Here is a 26,849-nt window from a genome sequence, read left to right as displayed (position 1 = left end):
CGATAGTTATCACATGCTCTTAGTGGTCACTCTATGTCAACGCCCAGCCGTCGTTTAAAGAACTCAAATAAGGTTCATCTTCTTAAAACTAAAAGAACAGGGAATACAAGGAGAAGCTGCAAAATAACACCCATACATGGGCCGACATAATAGCCGCATGTACAGAGATCGCCACCTCTATCAAAGGCATTGCACGACGATCCCAAAAACCATGGATAAGCATAGAAACTATAGAGGAAATAAAACACCGCAACGCTTTGCTACGTGTAAAATCAAATGTTACAAAAACCGCAGCCAGGAAATTTGTACATTTAGGTACTAAAAAAGTACCAAAAAGATACGAAATGAGTGAACTTTCTACAGGACGGGTGGATAGAGATAGGATTTTAAAATTAGACTTAAAAGACATTTTTTTGGTCCAAAAGGAGGAGGGCGAAAAAAGTGGAAAAATAGTACTGGCAACGGGAGAAAACGTACGTTTAATACCGCAACTGGTACGATTTGGTACTTTCTCTACAGATGCAGCTAGCTGCCAAATTGGCATGTAGGTACAACTAGGAAACATATGATTGGTGACTAAATGATCTTTTCAAAATTCGTACATTTTGTTAGCAATATTGGTACCATTTGGTACTTTCTGTGCAGATGGCATTAGAGGTCTGAAATTTGGCATGCAGGTAAAACTTAGAAATATATGATGGACGACTAAATGATTTTTTTACACAACGAAAATTTTGGTACCATTTGGTACTTTTTTCATAGATGGAGCTAGAGGTCCGAGGTGTAACTAAGGAATAAAACCAAGGAACTACTAGGAAATATATGATTGGCAACTAAATGATCTTTTAAAAATTCGTACATTTTGGCCCACAATTGGTACCATTTGGTACTTTCTTTACAGATGGAGCTAGAGGTCTGAAATTTGTTATGTAGGTACAAATAGGAAAAATATGATGGGTGACTATGATCTTTTTACAATTGGTAAGTTTTGGTACCATTTGGTACTTTCTTCATAGATGGAGCTAGAGGTCCGAGGTATAACTAACAAATAAAAGATGGACTATGAAATGATCTTTTCAAAGTTTGTGCATTGTGGTACCATTTGTACTTTCTGTTCAGATGGAGCTTGATGTCTGAAATTTGGCATGTAGATTCAACTAAGAAATCTATGACGGGTGACTAAATGTTCTAGTAAAAATTCGTATATTTTGGTACCATTTGGTACATTCAGTTCAGTTGGTGCTAGAGGTCTGAAATTTGGCATGTAGGTACAACTAAGAAATATATGAAGGATGGCTAAATGATCTGTTCATCATTTGCACATTTTGGTACCAACATTGGTACCACTTGGTACCTTTTTCATAGATGGAGCTAGAGGTCTGAAATTTGGCATGTAGACACAACTCAGAAATGTGATAGGTGAACAAATGATTTATTAAAAATTCATACATTTTAGTACCAAAATTGGTACCATTTGGTACTTTTTTTACAGATGGAGCTAGAGGTCTGAAATTTAATATGCATGTATAAATAGGAAAAATATGATGGGCGACTAAATAATCTATTCGCAACTCGTACATTTTGGTACCATTTGGTACTTTCTTTGCAGATGAATCTAGAGATCTGAAATTTGACATGTAAGTGCAAGAAGGAAATGTATAATAGGTGTCTAAATGATTAATTCAATATTCGTACTTTTTGGTACCAAAAAGGGCAATGAGTACTAAAGTTAAGCAATTTCTTAAACATAATCCCAGACTTGATAAAAGTGTTACTACATCATTCATTTTCATGTATTCTACCAGGGCTTGGTCCTATAACACTACCTCACGCAATATTTTAAGTGTCCATCATCTCACCTGGGTTACCCTATAATATCATCTCTTTCCTGCCAAATATTAAGCCATTAAAAATATAAAACAAAAATGCTTATTTATTAGCACTCTGATTTCATTTCAGTTTGTTTCTTCGTTTTTTGCTCCCAGTCTTGCTTCCCCAGTTGTGTCCCCAATATTTCATATTGACATTTTGGTGTCGACGGTAGTGCATTATGTAATATTTGGACTTGCTTTGATCTGAAAAAGATTTACAAATGTAAACTCACCAATAACAGAAGAAGATTGAGCACCCAAAACATGGCTTTTACTTTCGTTGAATATTCATGAATGTGACGGTGACGGTCAATATGTTAATTGAAGCTGCTGTTGACACTGGTCATTCGGGGTAAATAAGCTGCGTCGTTGAGCCAGCCAGCCGGCGTAGCGAACGGTTACAGGTGAATGCACATTAGTCACAAAAACTTCCATTGCTGCAGGCCTGTCCGTGGTCTCTGTTAATCTCTTTGTTGCAGTTCAACATATAGAGGCTATGTTGCCACTATTAATACAAAACTGTGATTTAGGTCAGTTTTATTTTTAATTATCTTTGAGATGCAAGCTGATTGAAAGCATCTTGTAATGAGGAAAGGTCCAGGTGAATTTTTGTACAAAATGTTCCATGAAAACCAGTAACAGTTACAGTGTTTTATTTGTCATTCCCTAGCCTCTCTACATAGGATGATAAGGTCGTGTGCCATTTGGATTGTGAAGGGAAGCATACATCACCCCTTCTCCTTTAATAAATGAACAGATTGTAGTGTTTTATCTTTTTCCCCCTGATTTCGACATGTAAAGCTTATCAAACAATTTTCAGCATTTTTTCTTTCATTTTTGGGGATCAGGATGGCAAACTGGTTTACGCCTGCAACGAGCACGTCCCTCGCTTTATGGTATCGGCTTATTAGGGGATTGACTCTCCCTAGAGGTGCATCCCATATCCTGTGATTATCTATATCTTCTTCCAGACCTCCGCATTCATATTCTACGCCACTGCATCCTCTATCTTCACATCCGTACGTCGGGAATAAGTCGTCGCCTCCACCTACTCCGGTTTTCACTCGTTGTCATCTCTGGATAGTCTCCTCTAGTATTGCCCGTTTATAATCCTTTGGAATCTATGGCCCCTGGATCTGTTCCGGCTATAACAAGTACTGGGGGCTCCATCACCGTCCGGTGGGATGATATGATCCTAAGATCCGCCGTACGCTATAACGAAAGCAGGCATTTCGCTCGACATGCCGTCTGCAGTGTCGAATGATATGGAGGAGGATGCCATAGCATATCTCTATCGGGAGAGGCCCACCTATGTTTGTCATCAGTCGACTGAGTTGCGCCGTTATCCTTTATCCAAGAGCCTCGATCTTCTGCGCTCATTCTAAAACCTCTGGCACCTACTTTCGCGGTGTCTCCCACCACTTGATCTTTCCATTGAGCTTTTGGTCGTCTCGGTTTGCGTGTACCACCATGTTTGCCTTCAAAAGACTTCTTTGCTGGAGCTTCTTCATCCATTCTGACAACATGACCTAGCCAAGGCAGCCGTTGTATTTTGACACGTGTAGCTATGCTATCGTCGTAATACAGCTCGTGTTTTATACGTCGCCTATATTCTCCATTACGCAAACTGGTCCATATATTTTACGAGGAATCTTTCTCTCGAACACTCCAAGCTCGTTGTTTTCCACTATTCCCACATAAAGTAATCATCAATGCTTAGAACAAAAAAACACGTCAACATTGCCAAACTCTTTTCGTTGTGCCCTTGAAGATACGTCGAATGTCTCTGCAAGTGATTTTTGTGCGTAGGCCACATTGACCTACAGCACAGAACTAATGTGTGCTCTACACTGTACTCCATAGTCGTTGGGTATGTAGAGCACCTTTATCAATTTGACAAAGGAGTTGATGAAGATACATGGCGTATCAGAAATCGCGATATGACAACAGCACACTCTTACTAAACTTTAATAAGTTCCTTGCTATGCTATTCTTTGAATGGAAAGCATTGCATTTAAATGATCTCGAGCTAGAATATGTTCGAAAAATCGATACAGGATTTTTAAGATCAAAACAAAAGAGCGTAAACAGACATGTATAAAAAATTATCTTATATTTATTTAAAATATCTATTCAATGACATATTTCAATTGATTCTTTAAAGTCTTTTCCTTATGTTCCAATAATCGATCATTGACCAACTTCTTAACATCCGATGAAATATAAAAATCATAATGATTAAATTTATCTGCCAAAATGCGATAGACACCCTTAACACCCTCCAGCATATGGGCATAGATAGAGTGTACACCTTCAGGTGTGGCTATGGCATCAGTGTCTCCGAAGTATAAGATCATGGGTACTCGAACCTGTGACAAGTTGTAGCTGGTGGGCTCAACAGTGCGATAGTGCAAAAGATTGCCTTGAGGTTCATAGTCATACCAAACGAAATCACCAGATTTCCATAGTTGGCGTAAATGGGTTGCTTCTTTTATGGAGCCTCCCTGTAGAAGTTGTCCATAGAGCAGAGTATTCATGGTCTAAGAAAACAGAACATTAATTAACTAATAAACAAGTAAAAACGTGCTAAGTTCGGCCAGGCCGAATCTTGGGAACCCAGCACCATGGATTCTGCTAAAATATGCAAACTTCTCACATATTAATGAGAGCAGTCCGATTCCAGTTAAAGCTCAATGATAACGAGCCTCCTATTTATAGCCGAGTCTGAACGGCGTGCCGCAGTGCAACACCTCTTTGGAGAGAAGTTTTACATGGCATAGTACCTCATAAATGTTGCCAGCATTTGGTGGGGAAAACCACCGCTGAATATTTTTTCTGATGGTCTCTGCAGGCTTCGAACCCAGGCGTTCAATGCCATAGGCGGACATGGTAACCCCTGCGCTACTAGTGTCCTAGCAGAACACTAAGCGCAAAATTTCAGCTCAATCGGACAACAATTGCGACTTCTAGGGCCCAAAGGAGTCAAAACGGAAGATCGGTTTATACGAGAGCTGTATCAGGTTATAGACCGATTCGAATCATACTCGGCACGATTGTTGGAGGTCGTAGCAGAATTTTAAGAACAAAATTTCAGCTCAATCGGACAACACTTGCGGCTTCTAGGGGCTTAAGATGTCAAATCAGGAGATCGATTTATACGAGAGTTACTCCAGGTTATAGACCTATTCGAACCTTACTCGGTACGATTGTTGGAAGTCGTAGCAGAATACTAAGAACAAAATTTCAGCCCAATCGGACAACAATTGCGGCTTCTAGGGGCTTAAGATGTCAAATCGGGAGATCGGTTTATACGAGAGCTGTATCAGGTAGCTAGGAAATCGGGAGATAGGTTTACAAGAGAGCTGTATCAGGTTATTAGAGTAGCGTAGGGTAGAGTAGAGTAGAGTAGAGTAGAGTAGAGTAGAGTAGAGTACATTAGAGTACATTAGAGTAGAGTGGAGTAGAGTAGAGTAGAGTAGAGTAGAGTAGAGTAGAGTAGAGTAGAGTAGAGTAGAGTAGAGTAGAGTAGAGTAGAGTAGAGTAGAGTAGAGTAGAGTACATTAGAGTAGAGTGGAGTAGAGTAGAGTAGAGTAGAGCAGAGTAGAGTATCGGACAACAATTGCGGCTTCTAGGGGCATAAGATGTCAAATCGGGAGATCGGTTTATACGAGAGCTGTATCAGGTAGCTAGGAAATCGGGAGATAGGTTTACAAGAGAGCTGTATCAGGTTATTAGAGTAGCGTAGGGTAGAGTAGAGTAGAGTAGAGTAGAGTAGAGTAGAGTAGAGTAGAGTAGAGTAGAGTAGTAGTAGTAAGTTCGACCGCTATCGCGGTTTTTACACACGGACGGACGGGTGGACATGGGTAGATGGGCTCGAAATATCAAGACGATCTACAAATATACAACCCATGGCCGTAGATCAATATTTTCTGGTGCTACAAACAGAATGGGTAGTATAGTCCCCCCTCCTATGGTGATGGGTACAAAAACAACAACACTTGAGCCTGACCCTCTCATATTGACCATTTCCTGCCAAAAGTGTAAACCATTTTTCACATTCGGTTCTCTGTGATGACTTCAAACATTTATCGCGCATAAAATTTTTTGGTAACAGCTCATAGTCATTGGCGCTAGTTTTTTTCTGAAAGTAAACGAAATGAGATAAACTTTATTTAGAAATTTTGTTTTTAGTCCCTCTTACTTACCTTAACAAATTTGAAAACCTTCCTTACATCATCATTTGTGAATTTCACCTGATTTCTCAACGAGGCTATTGGTGCCAAGGCCTGAACAAACTGCACTCTTTCATTGTATTGAGGCAGCAAGGAGCACATAACCAGTAGGGCATTAAAAGCCTAGAAGTGAAAAGAAAGGCACATTTACTAACGAAAACACCGAAAACGTAGGAGTGTTTGTGCTGGTAGGCAAATGTTTGCTCAAAGCGTACACGCAGAAAAAAATTGAAAAAAATTTACAAATCCATAAGGCTAGACTGTATTTAAAATCTACTATGGAAAGGCAAAATTCGGGCTGTCCCGACTATAGAATAGGATATAAGTGTAAATTGGACGTTATTAATATATGGACGCTATATCTGAATCTGAAGCGATTTTATATCGGTTCAGATTTGGATATAGATCTCATATAAACCAATCTCTCGATTTGACTTCTTGAGCCAATGCAAGCCGCAATTTTTGTCTGATTTGGAATAATTTTGCACACTACGTTGTTTTGTTATGACTTCCAATGACTGTATCGTCATTCTGTTTGTAACACCTCGAAATAAGCGTCTGAGACCCCATAAAGTATATATATTCTTGATCGTCATATCATTTTAAGTCGATCTAGTCATATCCGTCCGTCTGTCGAAAGCACGCTAACTTTCGAAGGAGTAAAGCTAGGCGCTGTAAATTTTGCACAAATACTTTGTGTTAGAGTAGGTCGGTTGGTATTGTAAATGGTTCAAATCGGTCCATGTTTTGATATAACTGCCATATAAACCGACCTTGGGTCTTTACTTCTTGAGACTCTAGAGGGCGCAATTCTCATCCGATTTGACTGAAATTTTGCACGTGGTGTTGTGGTGTTACTTCCAACAACTGCGTCAAATATGTTTCAAATCGCTCCATGTTTTGATATAGCTGGCATATAAACCGATCTTGGGTCTTGACTTCTTGGGACTCTAGAGGGCGCAATTCTCGTTCGATTTGACTGAAATTTTGCACGTAGTGTTTTGGTATCACTTCCAACAACTGTGCTGAGTATGATTTAAATCGGTTCATAATCTGGTATAGCTGTCATATAAATCGAACTTGGATCTTGAATTCTTGAGCCAATAGAGCACACAATTATCATCCGATTTGGCTGAAATTTTGCATGAGGTGTTTTGTTATGACTTCCAATAACTGTGCTAAGTAAGGTTTAAATCGGTATAGAACCTGATATAGCTGCCATATAAACCGATCTGAGATCTTGACTTCTTGAGCCTCTAGAGGGCGCAATTCTTATCCGAATGAACTGAAATATTACATAATGACTTCTACAATGTTCAGCATTCATTTATAGCTCGAATCGGACTATAACTTGATATAGCTCCAATAGCATAACAGTTCTTATTCAATATTCTTTGTTTGCCTAAAAGGAGATTCCGCGCATAGAACTCGACAAAAGCGATTCATTGTGGAGGGTATATAAGCTTCGGCCCGACCGAACTTAGCACGCTCTTACTTGTTATACCCACCACCGAAGGATGGGGGCATATTTATTTTGTCATTCTTTCATGCAACACATCGAAATATCCATTTCCGACCCTTCTTGATCGTCGTACATATAATCACGCTGCAGTCTTTAAAAATAGAGATAGCGAGTTGAAATCTTGCACAGATTCTTTCTTTGTCCATAGGCAGGTTAAGTTCGATGATGGGCTTTATCGGACTGTATCTTCATATGGCCCTCGTATAGGCCGATCCAACGAAGGCCCAAAAAAACTACATATATTATCCGATTTTGCTAAAATTTGGGACTGTGAGTTAGACCACTCGATAACCTTCTTCAAACTTCTTCGGTCCAGATTTGGATATAGCTGCCATATGGACCGATACCTCGATTTAAGGTTTTGGGCCCATAAAAGTCGTATTTTGCTGAAATTTGGATATAGCTGCCATATAGACCGATCTCTCCATTTAAGGTTTTAGGCCGATAAAAGGCGCATTTATTGTCCGATTTTGCTGAAATTTGGGACAGTGAGTTGTGTTAGGCCCTTCGACATCCTTCTTCAATTTGGTTCAGATCGGTTCAGATTTGGATATAGCTACCATATAGACCGGTCCGCCGATTTAGGGTTTTAGGCCCATAAAAGCCACATTCATTATCCGATTTTGCTGAAATTTGGTACAGAGAGTTGTGTTAGGCCAGTCGACATTCTTCTTCAATTTGGCCGAGATCAGTCCAGATTTGGATATAGCTGCCATATAAACCGATCTCTCGATTTAAGGTCTTGGGATCAGAAAAGGCGCATTTATTGTCCGATTTTGCCGAAATTTGGGAAAGTGCGTTGTGTTAGGTCATTTGGCACCCTTCTTTAATTTGGCTCTGATCGGTTCAGATTTTGATATAGTTGCCATATAGACCGATCTCTCGATTTAAGATCTTGAGCCCATAAATGGTGCATTTATTGTCCGATTCTGCCGAAATTTGAAACAGTGAGTTATGATAGGTCCCTCGACATCTTTCTGTAATTTGGCTCAGATTTGTATATAGCTGCCATATAGACCGATCTCTTGATTTAAGGTCTTGGAATCAGAAAAGGAGCATTTATTGTCCGATTTCGCCGAAATTTGGGAAAGTGAGTTGTGTTAGGTCATGCAACATCCTTCTTTAATTTGGCTCAGATTAGATTGGATTTGGATATAGCTGCCATATAGACCGATATCTTGATTTAAGGTCTTGGGCCCATAAATGATGCATTTATTGTCCGATTCTGCCGAAATTAAGGACAATGAGGTCCCTCGACATCTTTCTGTAATATGGCTCAAATCGGTTCAGATTTGGATATAGCTGTCATGTAGAGCGATCTCTTGATTTAAGGTCTTGGGATTAGAAAAGGCGCATTTATTGTCCAATTTCGCCGAAATTAGGGAAAGTGAGTTGTGTTAGGTCATTGGGCATCCTTCTTTAATTTGGCTCAGATCGGTTCAGATTTGGATATAGCTGCCATATAGAACGATCTTTCGATTTAAGGTTTTGGGCCCATAAAAGGAGCAGTTATTGTCCGATCTCGCTGAAATTTGGGACTGTGAGTTGTGTTAAGTCATTCGGCATCCCTCTTCAATTTGGCCCAGATCGGTTCAGATTTGGATATAGCTGGCATATAGCCCGATCTCTCGATTTAAAGTCTTTGCCCCATTTATAATCTGATTTAGCAGAAATTTGACACAGTGACTTATGTTAGGCTTTTCGACATCCGAATCGTATATGATTCAGATCGGTCTATATTTGGATATAGCTACCAAAAAGTCCAATATTTTGTTCTACACAATTTAACACTGACATTTACTTATTAGACCACTTAAAGTTTGTGCCGAATTTGATCCAAATCGGACCATATTTCGATAAAGCTGCTATGGAGGCATTTATTATGCATTTTTCACCAGATTATGACGAAAGGTGGTTTACATATTTACCCGAGGTGTTGGGTATCCAAAGTTCGGTTCGGCTGAACGTTACACCTTTTTACATGTTTTTTGGAATTTTTGAGAAGCAAAAAGCAAAAAAAATAATTTTGGAAATCGGACCACAAATGCAGATCTGGCAGCCACAACAAATTTTCGAAATACCGAGGGCTTAACAAAAGGCTCCCGGAAAACCTATGGCCTTGAAGTTTTGTGTGTGATTTCACCAACACCTCAGCTCTAACCGCTTTTAAAGAGATATCTCTATCCGTGCTTACATCCGTGGTTCTATCCCACTATGCGGTGTTCGGACGCGACGCAGGAGGGCCCCATCATTGAGCTTAGACTTTAATCACACTGCACACATTGATATGAGAGAGGTATTTATGGAAAATTTAGTAGCATATGAATTAAAATGTCCAAGGGTGAGGAAATTTACCTCGTTTTTAGGTCCCCTTTCTTGTAATTTTTGCAAAAAGATTTAATTTTTTTCCACAGTGTAATGGGACTAAAACTACATGAATCATTCTTCTAATGTTTTTTGAAAACCTAGAACTAAAATGGACACTCATCATTTCATCATATGTTATTTCTTGAATAATGGAAATATGGATATGGATATGTCCATGGGTTGCAAACATTTTACCTGTGAACATTTTTCTGTGTGTACTTCTCATTTGTTTTTTCTGTTTGGGTAGGGAATTATTTGTCCTCTCACCACTCACCTGGGAGTGAACAATTAGCCACACTTGATGAAATGAAGTTTCATTGCGTATGTGGTCCACAATGGCTGGGAGATCGTAACGGCCCCACTCATGATAGCTAAAACTCCAAAAGTCGCCATCCTTGATGGAGAAACGTGTATGATTGCGTCCATAAGGAGACCCTCTCAAATTGGCCAGCCAAACATCGTGTTCGTTGTTAAACAGCTGAAAGGCTAAAAGGATGTCAAATACCGTCCTCATCACATAGCAAGACATAACTAACGAAGCGAACAACTTCCCGCGTCCCCAACAGCATGAAAACAAATGCAGGGAATCGCTTGTGTTTAATTAGCGTTGCTGCTGAGGAAGAACCACCAAAAAGGGAATCCTCAGTCTACTTACCCAAACTTTTCGTTGGTCCCATCACCACCCAGGCCAAGGAGGAGGTTAACAAACCATGAACCAATAAAACGGGATTGGAGCCTGGTCGTGGCATGCGATGCAATGTCAAATTGTAACCATCTTCGGTGGCTACGTAGTGCACTTCCAAAGAGAAATTGTTTTTCTCAATCCAATCACTCTGTGGGACGGGGGAACGACAAGTCACAGAAACAAAAGTCACTGAAATTATGCATTGTCTCACCGTTGTCCATTTGAGTTTTTCATATTTCGGTGAGTTCTCATCAATTTCTCGAGATCCCTCATCTATGTCTTTGCTTGAACCACCGCTACCTTTTTTCTTCGATTTCCCAAAGATATTCCAAAAAAACGGGTTGTCCTGCACAGTGTGGGCAAAGCGTGGTGAACACTCACTGGCTGTCTGGCATGTACCCAAAATTTCTTGAATTGCCAGCACACAAAATATGAGCAAATATTGTGGCTTGTGTTGCTTCGACATTTAAAGCGAAGGTAAAACATTGGATGTTTGCCATTTACTGCCAAAAGCCACGGCATCAAGGGAAAATTTCATGCAAGAGTTCTACTCGATTACATTTAATTGCCGCCCTATCATTGAAATCAATCAGCAATCAGTTTAGAGTAATGCCATAAAATGTTCCCAATAAAGTTCATAGCCTCTTTAGGGGCTAATGGGTTTCAAGCATGGATTTTGTTTTGACAAAATTTTTTATATATGAACTTGATTTTTTTAACATTTTTTTCTTTGCTTGAATTCAATTTTAAATGGCCACATTATAGCTTTGACCTTAGCATTGCAAGAAGGTTATTTATATTATTTGTCAGCAACACAGAGGTTAATAACTTTGGGAAAAAAAATAGACGGGAAATTCTATGAGCAACAGCTGTGCAGAGAAGTTTTACTTTGCCATCACTGATAGACGACATTTGGTCGGTGTTTTGAAAGTTTACATCATAAGGTAGCCCAAAAAGAAAGGACCCTAAGTGAATAGTCGGCTTAGATAGCCGAAATTCTTGCTTCTTCAAATGGCGTTGTGCAAGTTTTAAAGGTGTTTAAAGCTAAATCCAAGCAGGTTCAAATACTCTTTCAAAATGTTACCTTTTGCATCGGAGAATATCAGTGGAAGGATTTGTTATTGAAGTCAGAGTTGAATGACCAGAGCTTCTCTGATCATGTACTACATTAGCTTCAGCCCTTGAGAGAATACTGCAGAAGTGGTCACTCGGCTATAGAAAGGCGGATCGAGATCAGTTTCGGCACATATTTTGCACGGCTATCCCTTGTCGACTCTAAAAAGGAAGTGAAATCTGCGGAGCACATTGATGTAATCGTCAAGTGGCTAAGAAAAGCCCTAAATCACTCGTTAAGGTCTGCATGACCCAGCGCCAAACCAAGGGGAAAACAGCGACCGCTGTGGAAGACCATAGAACTGGATGGTCTAAGGATCGTTGCAGAATACTCTTCAAAAGGTCGAAAGTCCCAAGGGCACCACACGACTGGGAAGTCTGTAAGGCTGAGCGGAAGAAAATCTAAAAGCGAGCCGTAAAAGACTCTGAAAAATCTTGGAGTGGAGTTCTGGTGCTTTGTAGGGGTTGCTTGTCTTCAAACCTATTACAGTAGGGTACATTCATAAGTCACACAAAGTATATTCATAAGGAAGCCACCGTAGCACAGAGGTTAGCATGTCCGCCTACTTCGCTGAACGCCTGCGTTCAAATCCCGGCCAGACCATCAGAAAAAATTTTTTTTCAGGGGTGATTTTCCCCTCCAATTGAAATGAATATTGCACACCATAGTAGAAGTCATTGGGTAAAATTTCAGCCAATTCGAATCAAAATTGTGCCCTTTAGAGGTTCAAATTGCAAATTTCGCCCATGAACATTCCACTGAGGAACAGGGGCAAACTTCTCACATATCGATGAGTGCAGTCCGATTCAAGTTAAAACTCAGTGGGGCCTCCTTTTTAGAGCCGAGTCCGAACGGCGTGCCGCAGTGCGACACCTCTTTGGAGAGAAGTTTTACATGGCATAGTACCTCACAAATATTGCCAGCATTAGGAGGGAAAATCACCGCAGAAAATTTTTTCCGATGGTCTCGTCAGGATTTGAACCCAGGCGTTTAGCGGACATGCTAACCTCTGCGTTACGGTGGCCGACCTTTAGAGGTTCAAGAAGTAAAATAGGGAAATCGGTTTATATGGAAGCTGTATGAGGCTATAGACCACATTGGACGCGTATGTTGAAGGTCATGGGAGAGCAGCTGTAAAAATTTCAGCCCAATCGGATAAGAATTGCGCCCTCTATCGGCTCAACAAAACAAGATACAAGATCGGTTTATATGGTAGCTATATCAGGTTATGGACCGATTTGAACCATACTTAGCGCAGTTATTAGAAGTTATAACAGAACACGTCATCCTGAATTTCAGCCAAATCGAATGTGAATTGCGCCCTCTAGATGCTCAAGAAGTCAAGATCCAAGATCGGTTTATATGGCAACTATATAAGGTTATGTACTGATTTGAACCATACTTAGCACAGTTGTTGAAAATCATAACAAAACACTTCAGCCAAATCGGATAAGAATTGCGCCCTCTAGAGGCCTAAGAAGGCAAGATCCAAGATCGGTTTATATGGCAACTATATCAGGTTGTTAACCGATTTGAAACATATTTAACACAGTTGTTGGAAGTCATAACAAAACACTTCGTGAAAAATTTCAGCCAAGTCGGATAAGAATTGCGCCCTCCAGAGGCCTAAGAAGTCAACCTACATATACACCTATATCAGGTTATAAACCGATTTGAACCATACTTAACACAGTTGTTGGAAGTCATAACGAAACACTTCGTGCAACATTTCAGCCAAATCGGATGAAAATTGCGCCCTCTAGGGGCTCAAAAAGTCAAGATGGGCTTATATGGCAGCTATATCAGGACCATACTCATAACAAAACACCTCGTGCAAATTTTCAGCCAAATGGAATAACAATTGGACTTTCTAGAGTCCTATGAAGTCAAGATCCAAGATCGGTTTATATGGGAGCTATATCAGATTATAAACCGATATGAACCATACTTAGCACAGTTGTTGGAATTCACAACAAAATACGTCTTGCAAAGTTTCAGAAAACTCGTATGATAATTGCGCCCTCTAGTGGCTCAAGACGTCAAGATCAAAGATCGGTTTATATGGCAGCTACATCAGGTTATGGGCAGATTTAACTCACATTAAGCACAATTGTTTGAAGTCATAACAAAACACTTCATGCAAAATTTAGCCAAATCGGATAAGAATTGTGCCCTCTAGTGGCTCAAGAAGTCAAGATCCAAGATCGGTTTATATGGCAACAAACCATGGACCCATATGGCCCATTTACAATCCCAACTGACCTACACTAAAAAAGATTATTTGTGCAACAATTTTAAGCGGCTAGCTTTACTCCTTCGAAAGTTGGCGTGATTTCGACAGGCAGACGGACGGACGGACGTGGTTAGATCGACTTTTGTATGGTTTAGGGTGTAACAAGTGAACAGGCATAAAGTTCGGCTGGGCCGAAATTTGGATACCTACCACCTCGGGTATATATGTGAATCACCCTTCGTCATAAACCGGTGAATAACCATAGCAGTTATATCCAAATATGGTCTGATTTAGACAAAATTCGGCATGGACATTGTGTGGTCCAATAAGTTAATCCAAGTTATTGTTCAATTTTATGGAACAAAATATTGGTCTTTTTGGTAGCTATATCCAAATATAGACCATATAGGACACGGATGTCGAATAGCCTAATGTTAGTCACTGTGTCAAATTTCAATGAAATCGGACAATAAATCCGTCTTTTATGGTTCCAAGACCTTGAATCGAAAGATCGGTCTATATGGCAGCTATATTCAAATCTGGACTGATCTGAGCCAAATTGAAGAAGGATGTCGACGGGCCCAACTCAACTCACCAAATTTCCCAAATTTCCGCGACATCGGACAAAAAATCTTAAATCGAGAGATCGGTCTATATGGCAGCTATATCCAAATCTAAATCGATTTAGGCCAAATTTAAGAAGAATGTCGAAGGGCCTAACACAACTCACTGTGACAAATTTCGGTGAAATCGGACAATTAGTCCGCCTTTTATGGGCCCAAAACCATAAATTGAGAAATCGGTGTATATAGCAGCTTTATCCAAATTTAGACCGATCTGAGCCAAATTACAGTAAGATGTCGAGGAACCTAACGCAACTCACTGTCCCAAATTTCGACAAAATCGCATAATAATAAATGTGGCTTTTGTGGGCCTAAAACCTTATATCGGGGGATCGGTCTTTATGGGGGCTATTTCAAGACATAGTCCGATATAACCCGTCTTCGAATTTAACCTACCTAAGGACAAAAAAAAGGAATCTGTTCAAAGTTTCAGTTCAATATCTCTATTTTTAAAGAAAATAGCGTGATTTCAACCGACAGACTGTCATGACGATCAAGAATATATATATTGGGTTGCCCAAAAAGTAAATGCGGTTTTTTTTCACAGCTTGTGACTCTGTAATTGCATTCTTTCTTCTGTCAGTTATCAGCTGTAACTTTTAGCTTGCTTTAGAAAAAAAGTGTAAAAAAGTATATTTGATTAAAGTTCATTCTAAGTTTTATTAAAAATGCATTTACTTTCTCTTTTAAAAAATCCGCAATTACTTTTTGGGCAACCCTACTTTATAGGGTCGGAAATGGATATTTCGATGTGTTGCAAATGGAATGACAAAATGAATATACCCCTATCCTTCGGTGGTGGGTATAAAAATATTAAGTAGTTAAAGGATCCAAATAGTAATATTTTATTTAATATTCGGGCCAAAAACATACAGATGGCTTTTTTAACAAATTGTCGGTTTAATGTTATCTTGCTCAATTCGCCGCTTTACTGTTTATAATTCAAACGTGTTTGCAAGTTTTTTAAAAAATATATTTTTGCCATATTTACACCTCAATATCTTCTAAACTTAATAAAGATTCGGAAAATTCAGAAAGATTCTGAAAGTACATGTTTTAAAGTCGCATAAAAAGAACCTAACTCCAAAATGGTCTAGGGACCAAGATAGATTAAACCTAGGAATGGTGAATAAAAAGCTCACATGAGCCATCAATGTTTTCCCCATGCTCTGTTTTGCATAACGAATGGTAACACATGGTAACCCATTTCTTTAGTTTTTTCGTCAATTTCAATCGGTTCGGTCGTAATGTCAAAAGCTCCTATTAAAACTCTTAGTAAAGTTGTTGAAAGTATTAAACACTTAAGAAAATGTTGTAAAATGTTAAGTTAGTGTATTTTTTATTATAAAGTTCAAAAATAATCTTTGCATATATATAAAATGTTCTGAAAAAAGTGTTTAAAGTTGCAGCAGCTTCTGCAGTGAATATAAAATTTTCGTAAACCTACCAAGAGCAAATGATGGTGAAATGAAAAATGTAAACAAAGCGGTTTAGTGGTGTGTTTTCTCTCTCTCTCATTCTCACTCGCTCTTATTGCCTTGCAAAGTAAAGTTCCTAGGTCGTGTAAAAGGTCGAATTACAATGGTGTGGTGAATAATATGAACGAACTTTGATTGATACACCAATAACAAAAACAACAAATAACGTTTGTGCAAAGTTATGTTACTACGGTATGTACCTGATATGGGTTAGTGTAGAAGTTTACTATTAGTGGTGAAAAATTTGAACTTACGTGGATAACAATAACAACAACGTTGCCTAGACTAAGAGCAGAAGAGCAAGTGGTGAAAGTTATGAACTGACGTGGATATCAATAACAATAACAACAAAGTTGCTTAGAATAAGAGCAGAAGAGTAAGGAATAAAAATTACATGAGTGCATAAAATGGTGAGTTATTCATTTCCATTTAACTTTTAATTTGTTTGTATTTTAAATACCATATGCGTACATTCAAAGGGAATAGAAAAAAATAAAAATGAAGAGATTGAGCTGAAACTTTCCATAGAAATTTTTTCTTTATCGTAAGCTGAAACCAATCTGCCGAATTGAAATCTTGAGCCCATTAAAGTACCCAATTTTACTGAAACTGCTTGACATCCTTTTCGAGCATGACCTAGATCGGACGATATCGTGAGATTGCCCTTATAGACCGATTTCCCCATTTAAGGTCTTAAAAAAGCCATAAAACCCTATTTATTGTCCGAACAGTTGGTTGTGTTAGGCCCTTGGACATCTCTCTTTAATTTGGCACAGATCGGTTCAGATCTGGATATAGCTGCCATATAGACCGATCTCTTGATTTTTAGTTTTTCTTGGCCCCATAAAAGGCGCATTTATAATTCGATTTCCCCAGATCGGATCAGATTTGAATATATCTGCCATATAGACCGACCTCGGACCCTTTTTTGATATGGCTGCTATGGAGGCATAAATTTTTGTTTGTTTCTCTTTCGAGACGAGCTCAATGATCGGAGATGCAAATGGAAAAGGTAAGCCAAAGATAGCAACACACACCAATCACTATGGGACGCGTTTCGTCTTTGGTTAGAAGACCTTTCAATCATATTAGGTGTGATGGCTTCAAGGGTCGTGCGTTGGTTGTATTTGAATCGTATTAATAGCGAAAACACATCTATGAGACAATTAGCACATTAGCCACACTCGACAACCCTGTCTATTAGCTGTACTTTTTCCAATGCGTGTATTCTTGTGTAATGACAGACATTCTTTCTGTGACAAATTACACTTCTTCCGTACTGCACATGATTTTGTGCATCGGTTGGAAGTTGTATTGATGGCTTCGGCAATGGCTCTCGCTGGCCGGGAGCAACCCTGTGCCAAGGTTCGAATCCTGGCCGGGCTTTTTTCATATTTCAAGTTTTTTGCCTGTTAGGGCGAAGATTATTAATTTCTACAATTTTTGTTTGTTTCTCTTTCGAGACGAGCTCAATGATTTGCCAATTTTTAAGTCTTTTGTCTATTAGGGGTAACTTTGCTTTCGCGACGAGTTTAATGATCGATGATTTCTATTTTTGGAAATTTGTTATGTTTAAACCTTGACTATCATTCATTTGAATTGCTATTTAAAGTTTACTACTGCAAATCCAATCAATCGTTGCTATATTTATTTACCATACCATTAAAATTTTCACCAACATATAGTTTTTTTTTTAACTTTTCATAAATTCTTTAAAAAGCCCCACGACTGTTTGCTTTATGGCCAACCATTCGTCCATATTTCTGCTAGAGACCATCATGGCAGTCATCATATTCATAAACTCAGAGTGCTTCATGGAAATCACATAAAAAAGCCCCATTTCGTTTACAAGTGAAGCTTGAGTTTACAATGGCGCGATTTTGTGGCCCCTTTGTTTTTGGCATTTCCACTCACGTCTGTATTTAAAAAACGGTTAATATTCCAAGTGCCCAAAAATATGCCAAGAGAAATTTCAGAATCGGACCTACGGCCCCTATTCAAAGCCTACTCGAATCGCATAATAATAATAAAAATAAAACAAAGCAATGGTTGCTGGGGCGCGTTCAGATGGTGGATGGTAGATGGCAGCACTTTGGAAAGGGCAAATGATGACTGTTAATATGGCCAAATATTATTTGGATGGGGTTGGATGGCTGGCACGAGGTGGCATACGATGGGAACACTCGTTGCCATTGTATCTGGCAACAGATAGGAAATGGCATTGCTTGAAAAACAAACACGTATGGGATAAACAAAAAAAAAAAAAAAAAAAACAAAAAAATATGTTAAAATATCAAAAAAGTTGATAAAACAGCACAAACGTAGCAACGAATATTATTTAATGAAATGATTCTTTAAAGCAACAACTGTGGGGAGTTTTAGGCCCACCCAAAAAAAGAGTTAAGAAAGGAATAGCGCATAAATCATCGAAATTATGTCTTTAGAGAAAATTTCATCGAAATTTTGTCTTTAGAGAAAATTTCACAGAAATTTTGTCTTTAGAGAAAATTTCACAGAAATTTTGTCTTTAGAGAAAATTTCACAGAAATTTTGTCTTTAGAGAAAATTTCACAGAAATTTTGTCTTTAGAGAAAATTTCATCGAAATTTTGTCTTTAGAGAAAATTTCATCGAAATTTTGTCTTTAGAGAAAATTTCATCGAAATTTTGTCTTTAGAGAAAATTTCATCGAAATTTTGTCTTTAGAGAAAATTTCATCGAAATTTTGTCTTTAGCAAAAATTTTATAGAAATCTTGTCTTTAGAGAAAATTTTATAGAAATTTTGTCTTTAGAGAAAATTTTATAAAAATTTGGTCTATAAAAAAAAAAATTCATCAAAATTTTGTCTTTAGAGAAAATTTCATCTGTAGAGAAAATTTTAATTTTTTATTTTTCTCTAACGAAAAAATTTCGATGAAATTTTCTCTAACGAAAAAATTTCGATGAAATTTTCTCTAACGAAAAAATTTTGATGAAATTTTTTCTAAAGAAAAAATTTCGATGAAATTTTCTCTAAAGACTAAATTTCGATGACATTTTTCTCTGAAGAAAAAATTTCGATGAAATTTTCTCTGAAGAAAAAATTTCGATGAAATTTTCTCTGAAGAAAAAATTTTGATGAAATTTTCTCTTAAGAAAAAATTTCGATGAAATTTTCTCTTAAGAAAAAATTTCGATGAAATTTTCTCTAAAGAAAAAATTTCAATGAAATTTTCTCTAAAGAAAAAATTTCAATGAAATTTTCTCTAAAGAAAATATTTCTATGAAATTTTCTCTAAAGAAAAAATTTCATTGAAATTTTTTCTTCTTTTTTCAATGAAATTTTTTCTTTAGAGAAAATTTCATTGAAATGTTTTCTTTAGAGAAAATTTCATTGAAATTTTTTCTTTAGAGAAAATGTCATTGAAATTTTTTCTTTAGAGAAAATTTCATCGAAATTTTTTCTTAAAAGAAAATTTCATCGAAATTTTTTCTTAAGAGAAAATTTCATAGAAATTTTGTCTTAAGAGAAAATTTCATAGAAATTTTGTCTTTAGAGAAAATTTCATAGAAATTTTTTCTTTAGAGAAAATTTCATAGACATTTTGTCTTTAGAGAAAATTTTATCGAAATTTTTTCTTTAGAGAAAATTTCATAGAAATTTTGTCTTTAGAGAAAATTTCATAGAAATTTTTTCTTTAGAGAAAATTTCATCGAAATTTTTTCTTTAGAGAAAATTTCATCGAAATTTTTTCTTTAGAGAAAATTTCATCAAAATTTTTTCTTAAGAGAAAATTTCATCGAAATTTTTTCTATAGAGAAAATTTCATCGAAATTTCATCAAAATTTTTTCTTAAGAGAAAATTTCATCGAAATTTTTTCTATAGAGAAAATTTCATCGAAATTTTTTCTATAGAGAAAATTTCATCGAAATTTTTTATTTAGAGAAAATTTCATCGAATTTTTTTCTTTAGAGAAAATTTCATCGAAATTTTTTCTTTAGAGAAAATTTCATTGAAATTTTTTCTTTGGAGAAAATTTCATTGAAATTTTTTCTTTAGAGAAAATGTCGTCGAAATTTTTTCTTTAGAGAAAATTTCATCGAAATATTTTCTTTAGAGAAAATTTCATCGAAATTTTGTCTTTAGAGAAAATTTCATTGAAATTTTTCTTTAGAGAGAATTTCATTGAAATTTTTTCTTTAGAGAAAATTTAATCGAACTTTTGTCTTTAGAGAAAATTTCATCGAAATTTTTTCTTCAGAGAAAATTTCATCGAAATTTTTTCTTCAGAGAAAATTTCATAGAAATTTTTTCTTTAGAGAAAATTTCATAGAAATTTTGTCTGTAGAGAAAATTTCATCGAAATTTTGTCTTTAGAGAAAATTTCATCGAAATTTTTTCTTTAGAGAAAATTTGTTGAAAATTTTTTCTTTTGAGAAAATTTCTTGAAAATTTTTTCTTTAGAGAAAATTTCTTGGAAATTTTTTCTTTAGAAAAAATTTCTTGGAAATTTTTTCTTTAGAGAAAATTTCTTGGAAATTTTTTCTTTAGAGAAAATTTTTTGGAAATTTTTCTTTAGAGAAAATTTCATCGAAATTTTGTCTTTAGATAAAATTTCATCGAAATTTTTAAAAAAAAAATGAGGTATTGAGCCGAAATTTGATACAGATACGTCCTTTTTACGCACGCTGGTTAAGTTATTGAACGGACCAAATCGGACCATATTTGGATATAGCTGCTATATAGACCGATTTTCCGATAAAGTGTCTAATACCCATAAATGCTTTATTTTGCATCCGATTTCGCTTAAATTTGAAGCCGTGTGTCGCCTCCCGACATCCGATCCAAATATAGTACATATCGGACTATATTTATATATAGCTCCCATATATACCGATCTGCCGATAAAGGGTCATAAGCCCATAAAAGTTTTATTTTTTACCCGATTACGCTGAAATTTGAAACAGAGGGTTACCTGAAACCTCCTGATACCCGACCTAACTATGGATCAAATCGGACTATATTCAGGTATAGCTGCCATATAGACCGATATCCAGATAAAGGGTTTAAAGCCCATAAAAGCTCTATTTATTATCCGATTTCGCTTAAATTTGAAACGGTAAGCAGTTTTAGGCCACCCGCTATCCGACCCAAATATGGTAAAGATCGGTCTGCATTTAGATATAGCTGCCATATAGACCGATGTGCCAATAAAGGGTCTCAAGCCCATAACAGCTTTATTTATTACCCGATTTTTTTGAAATTTAAAGTAAAATATTGAACAGTGACTTATATTTATTAGACCACTCAGTGTCCGTACCGAATTTAGGTGCATAATTTATGCAACATTCACCGGATTGTTACGAAAGGGGGGTTTTCATATATACCCGAGGTGGTGGGTATCCAAAGTTCGGCCTGGCCGAACTAAATGCCTTTTATGACTTATTTTGGCACTTTTTGATTTTGGCAAAGTAAAAATCCTTTTTCAGATTTTCCAAGCCCCTTCCACTAAAGGGTTGGAAATTGTTTCCTGAAATTTTGTGTTTTTGCTGTTTTTCCTCAAACACACATTTCCATTAACACCTCATCCCATGAATTTCCGGGCGGGATTTAAAAATTTGATGGTAACGCAATTTGAATTTAAATGTGTAGTGAATGAATGTTTATTTGAATTATTTTTTCATTATTTATTGAATGGCTACAACGATGCGCTTGCCATATGAAAACAGACAAGTAAGAAATCAGTCGTATTATTTACTATGACGACTGAAAATGGTAGAGTTGTGATTCAATTTGTAAGCCTTCAAACGAAGATATTTTCCAATATGTGTAATAACACTGGATTAATGGTTTGGTCGGTATTTTAAAAGATACCATTGGGTAGACTGTAAGTATGCTGGGGATATGGTTGAAATACATTAACCAACAAATCCCTAGCGATTGTTTTAGGCGTGTCGTTATAGGAGTCGATTCAAACTAATAACGACCGCTAGGCAACGGAATCTAGCTTCCAAACCTTTTACGGTAGGATACAATTAAAAGTCAGCGAATATGTGGACAATGTCTAATGAAGAAACACTAAAACTTCTCATAAATACAAATTTCCCGTTAAACTTCCCAACGGACAAGGTGGCGCCTGAATATGTACCCATTGCTATATATACGTCGGAGGTTATTGGGAAAATTTTAACTAAGTAAAGTCCTTTGGGCAATAACAAGTTTCGATTCCTTTAAATCAGCAGGCCCTAATAATGGATCAACGATTTAATTGCAAACTGTGGCCGATAGACTGGCTCCTTGGATTAGGGAAGTGTACTCTGCTTGTATCAGTTTGTCCTATATGCACTGGAGAAAAAAGTTGGGCCAAAATTCAAGATTTTTCCTCATTCGTAGAATTTTAGCAATGAAAACAAGCCAAAGAAAAACATTTTTAAAATAAAAACGCTATCTTTAAATTTAATTTAAAGGTCGCCTTAAGTCTCCTAACCGCTGTGCCTTCCTCACACTTCATCTGTATGTCTATGGGTCGGAGATCTAGAAGGCGGTACTGGAGACTATTCTAGATATCCGCCCCATAGACATACAGATTAAGTGTGAGGCAGCCACTGCGTCTACAAGGCTTATGGCGATGGGAGAATGGAATGGAAGAGAAACGGAAGAGGTATCTGATTGGATACCTGAGACGACACTTGTGGTCGAGTGCGAGGCACTGCACGGCGAAGATCCTGGCAATCACGGAATGCGAGAAGTGGTGTGGTGTTAACGCAAGGACGTCGAGTGTGAACATCTTAACGGACAGTAAACTAGTCATCAGGGCAATAACAACCAGGACGCTAAGTTGACGAGCAGTCTTTGAGGTACCGAGATTTACGGTACGGTATACTCCGAATTTAACTAGTGGAGACACAAACCACTAACTTTACAGCCCTCTGTTGCAGGCAATAGCAGATCACTCTTAAAAATTATTACACATATTAAAAATTAAATTAAATCTGAAACTATTTAGTAAGAGCGTGCTAAGTTTGGCCGGGCCGAATCTTATATATCCTCCACCATAGATCGCATTTGTCGAGTTCTTTGCCCGGTATCCCTTTTTAGGCTAACAGAGAATATTGGATATGAATTGTCATGCAATTGGAGCTATATAACGTATTAGTTTTATTCGGACAATAAATGAATTGAATGTTGAATATCACAGTAGAAGTCATTGGGTAATATTTCAGTCCTTTCGGATAAGAATTTCGCCACGTATATTGTTGGTCATGGGAGAAGCCGTTGTACAATATTTAAGCACATTCGGATAAGAATTGCACCCTCTAGAGGCTTAAGAAGCCAAGATCGCAGATCGGTTTATATGGCACCTATATCAGGTTATGGACCGATTAGAACCTTACTTAGCACAGTTGTTGGAAGTCATAACGAAACACTTCATGCTAAATTTCAGTCAAATCTGTTAAGAATTGCGCCCTCTAGTGGCTCAAAAAATCAAGAGCCAAAATCGGTTTATATGACACCTATATCAGATTATGGACCGATTAGAACCTTACTTAGCACATTTGTTGGAAGTCATAACAAAACAAATCATGCTAAATTTCAGCCAAATCGGTTAAGAATTGCGCCCTCTAGTGGCTCAAAAAGGCAAGAGCCAAGATCGGTTTATATGGCAGCTATATCAGGTTAAAGACCGATTTGAACCATATTTAGCACAGTTGCTGAAAGTCATAACAAAACACTTTGTTAAAAATTTAGCCATATCGGATAAGAATTAATCTCTCTAGTTGGTCAAGAAGTTAAGATTCAAGATGGGTTTGCATGACAGCTATATCAGGTTATGGACCGATTTGAACCATGCTTATCACAGTAGTTGGAAGTCATAACGAAATAGGTAATGCAAAATTTCAGTCAAATCGGATAAGAATTGAGCCCTCTAGTGGCTCAAGACCTTAGATCGGTTTATGTGGCAGCTATATCAAAAATGGACCGATGTGGCCCATTTATAATCTCAACCGACCTACACTAACAAGAAAAATTTGTACATAATTTCAATAGCCTAGCTTTAATCCTTGGAAAGTTAGCGTGCTTTCTGCAGACAGACGGAAGGACATGCCTAAACGGACTTAAAATTTCACGGCGATCAATAATATATGTGCTTTATAGGGTCTTAGACGAATATTTCGAAGAGTTACAAACAGAATGACGAAATTAGTATGCCCCTATCCTATGATGGAGAGTATACAAATATACATACTTTACAGGTTCTATTATATATATTGGGACGTGTTATGGGCAGATGTAACTGCAAAGAGTGAAATTGTGCGAAAGATTTTCATGGGGGAGGTTTTCCAATTGGAAAATTTTTTTTATGTTTTTCAGGATTCAAACCCAGGCGTTCTATTGTGCGTTATAGCGGGTCAATCTCACCATTGCGCCACTGTGGCCTCCCGTTATGAATTATGACCCCATGCTACAAATACTGCTGTTGGTAGATATCAACGAGGCAACAAAAGGAGGTGACAATAATTTTCATTATCTCGTTTTCTCTTTGTTTTCTTTTGCATTACAAAGAATTTTGATTTGTTTTCATTGTTGTGACATTCATTACCCTTTCTCCAATTCAACACCCTAGCCAATTGTCATGATGCAAAGTCGTCCGGCCATGCAACATGTCCGTTTGTATTTAAAATTTTCTGCACAGATACGTTTGACAATTTCAGTTAATTGTCCATGATTTATGGTAACGTTTATTTCGGCAATTGTGTTGGACTTTGTACTGTAGAGAAGTTGTGCCTGCAGCGAATTAACATCCTTTGATTGCATCAGGCGTATGCGTGTGCGATCGCCGGTACCTGGCATTCTTCTGTTTCTCCTCCGATAGCATATGGTGAGCAATCTTATATTGCAAGGGGCTACAAATAATTGTCCATATTGTTCTTATGCCAAAGGGACATAGCAAAAGGCGAAAAAGAAACGAAAATGCAGTGACGCATACGAATTTTATTGCCATTCTCGTTCCTTTATACGCTGCGGGGGTGGCCAAATTGTTTATGTTTGTAATTATTCAGTTGTGCACAACTTTTGTGCGTCACAACAGAAATTAAGAAATTTGCATACAAACAATAAAAGCCATAGCTGCTTTTGTAAATATTTATCAGTATTTTAATATTTTGTGGTGGCTAATCGGGGGATATACATCTTTCCAATAACGAAAAGAGATTGCTGTCCAATGAATGTCTTCGATAAGTATAGATGATCTGGCAAGAATTTAAGTCCAGAAGATCATATATCGGAAGATCAGTTTATATGGGAGCCGTACCAAGCTATAGATCGATTCAGACCATTTTTAACATGTATGTTGAAAGTCATGGGAGAAGCCGATGTTTCAAAATTTCAGCCAAATTGGACAATAACTGCGCCCTCTAGAGGCTCAAGAAGTCAAGACCCTAGATCGGTTTATATGGCAGCTATTTCAAAATATGGACCGATTTGAACCATACTTAGCGCAGTTATTGGAAGTGATACCAAAACACCATGTGCAAAATTGCAGTCAAATCGGATAAAAATTGCGCATTCTAGGGGCTCAAGAAGTCAAGATCCCAGATGGGTTTATATGGCAGCTATATCACGGCTAGATAGACATAAAATGTCGATCTAGTCATGTGCACACAAACAACGATTTGGCGGCCCCGACAAATTTTCGAAATACCGAAGTGGCCAACTTTAGGGGCCTGCCCAAATTCGCCTGGACCACCCAGGGACGATCCCGTTAACACCATTCCAAATTTTATTTTTACCCGTTCTAATACGGCATATTTTTATACCCTCCACCATAGGAGGGGGGTATACTAATTTCGTTATTCTGTTTGTTACTCCTCGAAATATTCGTCTAAGATCCCATAAAGTACATATATTCTTGATCGTCATTACATTTTAAGTCGAACTAGCCATGTCCGTCCGTCCGTCTGTCCGTCCGTCTGTCCGTCCGTCCGTCTGTACGTCCGTCCGTCTGTACGTCCGTCCGTTTGTCTGTCGCAAACACGCAAACTTTCGAAGTAATAAAGCTAGCCGCTTGAAATTTTTGCACAAATACTTCTTATTAGTGTATGTCAGTTGGGACTGTAAATGGGCTATATCGGTCCACGTTTTGATATAGCTGCCATATAAACCGATCTGGGATCTTGACTTGTTGAGCCGCTAGAGGGCACAATTCTTATCCAATTGGCTGAAATTTTGCATGAGGTGTTTTATTATGACCAACAACCAACAACTGTACTGAGTATGGTTGAAATCGGTCCATAATCTGATATAGCTGTCATATAAACCTATCTGGGGTCTTGACTTCTTGAGCGTCTAGAGTGCGCAATTCTTATTCGATTTGGCTGAAATTTCGCATGAGGTGTATTATAACTTCCAACAACTGTGCTGAGTATGGTTGAGATCGGTCCATAACTTGATATATAAACCTATCTGGGGTCTTGACTTCTTGAGCGTCTAGAGTGTGTTATTCCTATCCGGTATGGCTGAAATATTGCATAATGTGTTTTGTTATGACTTCCAACAACTGCATTAATAATGATTCAAATCGGTCCATAACCTGATGTAGCTGCCATATAAATCGATCTGGGGTCTAAACTTCTTGAGCCACTAGAGAGCGCAATTATTCTCCGATTTTGCTGAAATTTTGCATGAGGTGTTCTGTTATAACTTTCAACAACTGTGCTAAGAATAGTTCAAATGGGCCCATAA

The 26,849-nt window shown here is 37.5% G+C and overlaps 1 protein-coding gene across 1 annotated transcript; it reads right to left on the bottom strand.

Annotated features, from left to right (window-relative positions):
* Window positions 1-4,000: 4,000 nt before the first annotated feature.
* Window positions 4,001-24,959, bottom strand: LOC106085797 (lipase 1). Its single transcript, XM_013250211.2, has 7 exons — window positions 24,806-24,959; window positions 10,889-11,085; window positions 10,648-10,825; window positions 10,267-10,478; window positions 6,077-6,226; window positions 5,881-6,012; window positions 4,001-4,411 (listed from the first exon to the last, which is right to left on the bottom strand). Exons 1-7 carry the CDS (start codon window positions 24,957-24,959, stop codon window positions 4,001-4,003), a joined length of 1,434 nt encoding a protein of 477 aa, XP_013105665.2.
* Between the last annotated feature and the right edge of the window lie 1,890 nt (window positions 24,960-26,849).

The sequence above is a fragment of the Stomoxys calcitrans genome, chromosome 3, assembly GCF_963082655.1.
Source record: "Stomoxys calcitrans chromosome 3, idStoCalc2.1, whole genome shotgun sequence".
In the NCBI taxonomy this organism is placed as follows: domain Eukaryota; kingdom Metazoa; phylum Arthropoda; class Insecta; order Diptera; family Muscidae; genus Stomoxys; species Stomoxys calcitrans.
The sequence above is the reverse complement of the archived record's forward strand: the minus strand, read 5'-3'. Positions and strand labels throughout refer to the sequence as shown.